General features: G+C 61.6%; 1 protein-coding gene across 1 annotated transcript; it reads left to right on the top strand.

Moving 5' to 3' along the window:
* Positions 1-1,418: 1,418 nt before the first annotated feature.
* Positions 1,419-6,371, top strand: LST1 (leukocyte specific transcript 1; the record flags this gene model as incomplete). The annotated part of the gene is made up of 4 exons (XM_084648101.1): positions 1,419-1,500; positions 5,408-5,521; positions 5,976-5,998; positions 6,135-6,371. Exons 1-4 carry the CDS (start codon positions 1,488-1,490, stop codon positions 6,369-6,371), a joined length of 387 nt encoding a protein of 128 aa, XP_084504227.1. The 5' UTR covers positions 1,419-1,487.
* Positions 6,372-7,068: the final 697 nt, after the last annotated feature.

The raw sequence follows: 7,068 nt of genomic DNA, 5'->3' as shown, positions 1-7,068 counted from the left end.
GATGGGGACTTTGGGTCAACCTTCTGCTGCGAACGGAACCCAGGAGTCCTGGCACTCCCCTTCCCCTCCCCCCACTCTAACCACTAGTCCCCGCTTCCCTCCCAGAGCTGGGAGAGAACCCAGGAGTCCTGGCACTCTGCATCCCCACTATACTACCTTGCTCAATCCCCCGGAGCCCGGCTCCCCCTCGAGGGGATGAACCCCGAGCCCCATTCCCTGCCCCCATAGCCGGCCAGGCCTCTGGGCAGGGAACAAGGCCTCTGGGGCTGTGGGTAGATTTCACACCTCAGCAGTGGAAATTTTGCCTCTGCCAGGCTCTCCCTTGGGGGCCCCAAAGCTGCCCCTCCCACTTCCCCTCCACTTGGGGTCTCCTGGGCAGAGAACCCAGGCGTCCTGGCTCCTAGACACCCTGCTCTAACGCACCAGCCCCCACTCCCCTCCCAGAGCCAGGGAGAGAACCCAGGAGTCCTGGCTCCCAGCCCCCCTGCTCTAACCCACCAGCCCCCACTCCCCTCCCAGAGCCAAGGAGAGAACCCAGGAGTCCTGGCTCCCAGCTCCCTGCTCTAACCCACCAGCCCCACTCCCCTCCCAGAGCCAAGAAGAGAACCCAGGAGTCCTGGCTCCCAGCCCCCTGCTCTAACCCACCAGCCCCCACTCCCCTCCCAGAGCCAAGGAGAGAACCCAGGAGTCCTGGCTCCCAGCCCCCCTGCTCTAACCCACCAGCCCCACTCCCCTCCCAGAGCCAAGGAGAGAACCCAGGAGTCCTGGCTCCCAGCCCCCTGCTCTAACCCACCAGCCCCCACTCCCCTCCCAGAGCCAAGGAGAGAACCCAGGAGTCCTGGCTCCCAGCCCCCCTGCTCTAACCCACCAGCCCCACTCCCCTCCCAGAGCCAAGGAGAGAACCCAGGAGTCCTGGCTCCCAGCCCCCTGCTCTAACCCACCAGCCCCCACTCCCCTCCCAGAGCCAAGGAGAGAACCCAGGAGTCCTGGCTCCCAGCCCCCCTGCTCTAACCCACCAGCCCCACTCCCCTCCCAGAGCCAAGGAGAGAACCCAGGAGTCCTGGCTCCCAGCCCCCTGCTCTAACCCACCAGCCCCCACTCCCCTCCCAGAGCCAAGGAGAGAACCCAGGAGTCCTGGCTCCCAGCCCCCCTGCCCTAACCCACCAGCCCCACTCCCCTCCCAGCGCTGGGGAGAGAACCCAGGAGTCCTGGCTCCCAGCCCCCCTGCTCTAACTCACCAGCCCCACTCCCCTCCCAGCGCTGGGGAGAGAACCCAGATGTCCAGGCTCCCAGCCCCCCTGCAGCCCTGGCGGGCGGATACAGCTGCCTCTCTAGCTTCTGGTTTTAACACTTGGGGGTTTCCGGGGCTGGGGAGCTGGAAGCAGAAGTTCCCCCACCACCCACAGGACACACAGCCCTTGCGGGACGGACGGACGGACGGACGCTGCTGGGGGAGCCGCTCGCCGGGCCTGGGGCTGTCCGCAGGGATGGGAGGGAATGGTCAGTGCCCCCTGCGCCGTGGGGCTGGGGGAGGGACCTGGCTGGGGGTGGGAAGGGAGCAGAGGGGGACGGTGGGTGGGGGTGGGGGAGGGAGAGATCGATGGGGGGGAGGAGGGTGGAGAGAGATTCAAACCAACTGTCCATCCCGCCCTGCCGCCCACCCGGGGTACCTCCATCCCCCTCCCCCGTCTATCCCCCCACCTCCGTCCAGCCACCCCCCGTCCCTCCCTTCGTCTCCATCCACCCGCCCGTCCATCCCCTCCCCCCTCCAGCCAGCTACCCCTCCCTCCATCCAGCTACCCCTTCATCCCTCCATCCCCGCCTCCTCCCTCCCCAATCAGCTACCCCTTCCCCCATCCATCTACCTCTTCCCCCATCCATCTACCCCTCCCTCCCTCCACCCCCAGGCCCCATCTACCTCTCCCTCCCCAACCCTCCCTTTCTCCATGTACCCCTCCCTCCCTCCATCTATCTTCCCCTTCCTCCATCCATCCCCACCCCCTCCCTCCCCATCCATCTACCCCTCCCTCCCTCCATCCCCACCCCTCCCTCCATCCACCCCTTCCTCCAGCTACCCCTTCCTCCCTCCAGCTACCCCTCCCTCCCTCCATCCCCACCCCTCCCTCCATCCACCCCTTCCTCCAGCTACCCCTCCCTCCCTCCAGCTACCCCTCCCTCCATCCATCCCCTCCCTCCCTCCATCTACCCCTCCCCCCATCCATCTACCCCTCCCTCCCTTCACCCCTTCCTCCCTCCCTCCATCCCCTCCCTTCCTCCATGTACCCCTCCCTCCCTCCACCTATTTACCCCTTCCTCCCTCCATCCCTCCCCCTCCCTCCCCCATCCATCTACCCCTCCCTCCCTCCCTCCCCCACCACCTCTCCCTCCCCCATCCATCTATACCTCCCTCCCTCCCTCCATCTACCCCTCCCTCCCTCCATCTACCCCTTCCCCCATCCCCCCTCCATCTACCCCTTCCCACTCATCTACCCACCCCTTCCTCCATCCATCCCTCCCCCTCCCTTCCTCCATCTACCCCTTGCTCCCTCCTCCCATGCATCCCCACCTCCCTCCATCTCCACCCACCACCCTCCCCCTGCACCTCCCTCCCCCACCCATCACCTTCTCCCTCCAACTATCCACCCCTCCCCCATCCATCTACCCCTCCCTCCATCCACCCCCACGCCCCTCGTGTTATCCATCCCCTACACACCCATCTATCCATCCACCCCCCATCCACATCCTCTGGTCCCCACTGGTTTGAAATGGCTGAATTGTGGGTCCCTCGCCCATGCCCTGTGCCATGGTGTGAGACCCCCGGGACGTGGCCCCAAGGGGCAGAGCCTCCCATGGGGTGGGGGGTGTGCATGGAGCCGAGTGATCTAGAGCATGGGGGGCTGGGAGCCAGGACTCCTGGGTTCTTTCCCCGGCTCTGGGAAGGAAGTGGGGGCTGGTGGGTTAGAGCAGGGGGCTGGGAGCCAGGACTCCTGGGTTCTCTCCCTGGCTCTGGGAGGGGAGTGGGGGCTCCATCCTTGCCTCTGGGAGAGAAGGAGCCACTTCATTTCTCACCCAAACGGGGACATTTGCGTGTGTGAGAGAAAAATGCCCATTCAACCACAGCTAAATATCACTGAGCCTGCGTCAGTGATGCCCAAATTCTTCATTTCGGGCGGGGGGACCCCGATGCTCAGGAATACTCAGACCGGGGCCGGTCGAAATGTCCTCCAGGGCTGGAGGCATCATGGGCGGTCCTCACAGGGCCCAGCCAACCCAGACCCTCCTTGACAGGGGTTTGGCCAGCCTGGTTTTAAACCTCCCGGGACGGGGATCCTGCGACCCGCCCGTGGACACCGATTCCCGAGCTGAACGTCCCCGAGACCTGGAAAGTTTGTCCTAATATCCAGCCACAGTCGCCCTTGGTGACCCTTGTCACGTCCCTCCTGCTTTCTGTGGACACGCAGAATGGATCCCCGGCCTTGGTAAAGCCCTTCACATGTCGGGGAAGACCCTCCCAGCTGCCCCCACAACCTGCTCGTCAGGCCCACGTGGTTTTTAACCTCTCCAGGTTTTCTAAACCGTGCTCCATTTTGTGGCTCTCCTCTGGCCTCGAAGTTTGTCCCCGTGTTTCCCGGAGCCCGGCCCCCCAGAACGGGACCTGGGACCCCCGAGCAGGGCGGGTTAGCGACCTCCCCCGTACGATGCTCCCGTCAATCCACCCCGGATGGACGGGGGCCTCTTCCCCACCCACTTCCTCAGCGCCCGGCGCGGGGCTCGTTTTCTAATCGCCCCCCGCGCCGCAAGGCCCACCCCCACCCGCTCCTGGCCTGGCTTGTGCCCTTTTAGCCTGTTCCCACCTGCAAACAATCTTCCACCCCGCAAGAGAGACAGAGTCGCCCGCGCTCCGGAAAGAGAAACGAAAAAGTCAGTGAATATATTATGTGTATAAACAGAATTCAGCAGCTGCTGGGGCCTACGTTCATTCAGCAGCTGCTGGGGTCTACGTTCATTCAGCAGCTGCTGGGGTCTACGTTCATTCAGCAGCTGCTGGGGCCTACGTTCATTCAGCAGCTGCTGGGGTCTACGTTCATTCAGCAGCTGCTGGCGTCTACGTTCATTCAGCAGCTGCTGGGGCCTACGTTCATTCAGCAGCTGCTGGGGTCTACGTTCATTCAGCAGCTGCTGGGGTCTACGTTCATTCAGCAGCTGCTGGGGCCTACGTTCATTCAGCAGCTGCTGGGGCCTATGTTCATTAAGCAGCTGCTGGGGCCTACGTTCATTCAGCAGCTGCTGGGGTCTACGTTCATTCAGCAGCTGCTGGGGCCTATGTTCATTCAGCAGCTGCTGGCGTCTACGTTCATTCAGCAGTTGCTGGGGCCTACGTTCATTCAGCAGCTGCTGGGGCCTACGTTCATTCAGCAGCTGCTGGGGCCTACGTTCATTCAGCAGCTGCTGGGGTCTACGTTCATTCAGCAGCTGCTGGGGCCTATGTTCATTCAGCAGCTGCTGGCGTCTACGTTCATTCAGCAGTTGCTGGGGTCTACGTTCATTCAGCAGTTGCTGGGGCCTACGTTCATTCAGCAGCTGCTGGGGTCTACGTTCATTCAGCAGTTGCTGGGGCCTACGTTCATTCAGCAGCTGCTGGGGTCTACGTTCATTCAGCAGTTGCTGGGGCCTACGTTCATTCAGCAGCTGCTGGGGCCTACGTTCATTCAGCAGCTGCTGGGGTCTACGTTCATTCAGCAGCTGCTGGGGCCTATGTTCATTCAGCAGCTGCTGGCGTCTACGTTCATTCAGCAGTTGCTGGGGCCTACGTTCATTCAGCAGCTGCTGGGGTCTACGTTCATTCAGCAGCTGCTGGGGTCTATGTTCATTCAGCAGCTGCTGGGGGTCTACGTTCATTCAGCAGCTGCTGGGGTCTATGTTCATTCAGCAGCTGCTGGGGTCTACGTTCATTCAGCAGTTGCTGGGGTATATTCATGTTAGGCCATTTTTATGACTTCGCTGTAACGTCATGCTAGCTACTCTTGGTAACCAGATTAGGGATTCTGGGTTTCCCCGCAAATTCCTGTGGGCTGGGTTTTTTGCCCACTTGTTCCTGCCCGCAGCAAAGCTCAAGGGACCCGGGGGATCCCCGCCGTACAGCAGGGCTCCATGCCACTTTATTGTCTCCAGCTCAATCCGTGAGCCATGCTCCCCGCGAGGGACGACCCCCCGACCTGGTGGGCCCCCGGGTCGTCTCAGTTTCTCACAGCGGCTTTGGCTGCTCATCCTGCCAGCCCCTCCTGGGGGGGCGGCAGTGCAGATTTTACAGCGCCCTCGCCAGGCCCTGGCCCCCAGCGCAGGTCCGGTGGGCAGCCGGGGGGACGGGAGCCTGGGGGGCGCCCAGCATTGACCACCTGTCTGGTAGGTAAAGACTGCTACATCCCAGTCTGGGGAGTCGCCGCCATGGCAGGCGTGGGGTTTGTCATGCTGGTTGTGATCCTGGTGCTGTCCGTCTGCCTCTGCCGGGCCCGGAGACGAGGTACGTGGGGGCTGATGGGTTAGAGCAGGCGGGCTGGGAGCCCGGACTCCTGGGTTCTCTCCCGGCTCTGGGAGGGGAGTGGGGTCTGGTGGTTAGAGCAGGGGGAGCTGGGAGCCAGGACTCCTGGGTTCTCTCCCTGGCTCTGGGAGGGGAGTGGGGGCTGGTGGGTTAGAGCAGGGGGGGCTGGGCTCGATCCCCAGCTCTGGGAGGGGAGTGGGGTCTGGTGGTTAGAGCGGGAGAGCTGGGAGCCAGGACTCCTGGGTTCTCTCCCCGGCTCTGGGAGGGGAGTGGGGGCTGAGTGTGTGTGTGTGGGGGGGCTGGGCTCTCTCCCCAGCTCTGGGAGAGGAGTGGGGTCTGGCAGTTAGAGCGGGGGGGCTGTGAACCAGGACTCCTGGATTCTCTCCCCGGCTCTGGGAGCGGAGTGGAGATTTACACTGTTCTCTTTCTGTTACAGCAAAGAAGCTGGAGGCTTGGAAGGTAAGAGACAGGACTGGGAGGCACCGGCTGAGCTGTGCGGGGGGGGAGCCCAGGGCTGGGCTAGCAGGGGCTGCAGGTCGGGAGTGAGGGGCATTGCTCATTATTAACCCCTTGTGTTGCCCGTTCCCCCCTCCAGGCCAGTGCTGAGCTTGAGGAGCCCGAGGTGCATTATGCCTCTCTGCAGAATTTGGCTTTAGCCCAGGTCGGGGAGCAGCAACTGGAGCCCCCTGACTCCCACCAGACGGACTACGCCACCGTGGCCGAACTGAAGGGGCTGGGGGAGGAGTGTGGGGAAGGGGCCGGCCAGCTGGACGGGGGCACGGATCCCAGGGAGCTTGTGCGGGAACCCCAGGAAGGGGTGGCCGCCAACTGAGTTATACTGGAGGGGGTGGGTCAAGGGGGAGCAGGAGGGGGGTCCCCAATAATGGAGGAAAGAACAGGAGGACTTGTGGCACCTTAGAGACTAACCAATTTATTTGAGCATAAGCTTTCGTGAGCTACAGCTCACTTCATCGGATGCATTCAGTGGAAAATACAGTGGGGAGATTTATATACACAGAGAACATGAAACAATGGGTGTTATCATACGCACTGTAACGAGACTGATCACTTAAGGTGAGCTATTACCAGCAGGAGAGAAAAAAAACCTTTTGTCGTGATAACCAAGGTGGGCCATTTCCAGCAGTTGACAAGAGCTTGTGAGGAACGGGGCCGGGGTGGGGGTGGGGGGGCGGAGAATAAACATGGGGAAATAGTTTTACTTTGTGTAATGACCCATCCACTCCCAGTCTCTTTTCAAGCCTAAGTTAATTGTATCCAGTTTGCCAATTAATTCCAATTCCGCAGTCTCTCGTTGGAGTCTGTTTCTGAAGTTTTTTTGTTGAAGAATTGCCACTTTTAGGTCTGTAATCGAGTGACCAGAGTGGTTGAAGTGTTCTCCGACTGGTTTTTGAATCTTATGATTCCTGATGTCTGATTTGTGGCCATTTATTCTTTTGTGTAGAGACTGTCCGGATTGCGCAATGTACATGGCAGAGGGGCCTTGCTGGCACAGGCTGGCGTATATCACA

The sequence above is a fragment of the Lepidochelys olivacea genome (assembly GCF_965140295.1).
Source record: "Lepidochelys olivacea isolate rLepOli2 genome assembly, chromosome: 14".
Taxonomy (NCBI): Eukaryota; Metazoa; Chordata; order Testudines; family Cheloniidae; genus Lepidochelys; species Lepidochelys olivacea.
The sequence above is the reverse complement of the archived record's forward strand: the minus strand, read 5'-3'. Positions and strand labels throughout refer to the sequence as shown.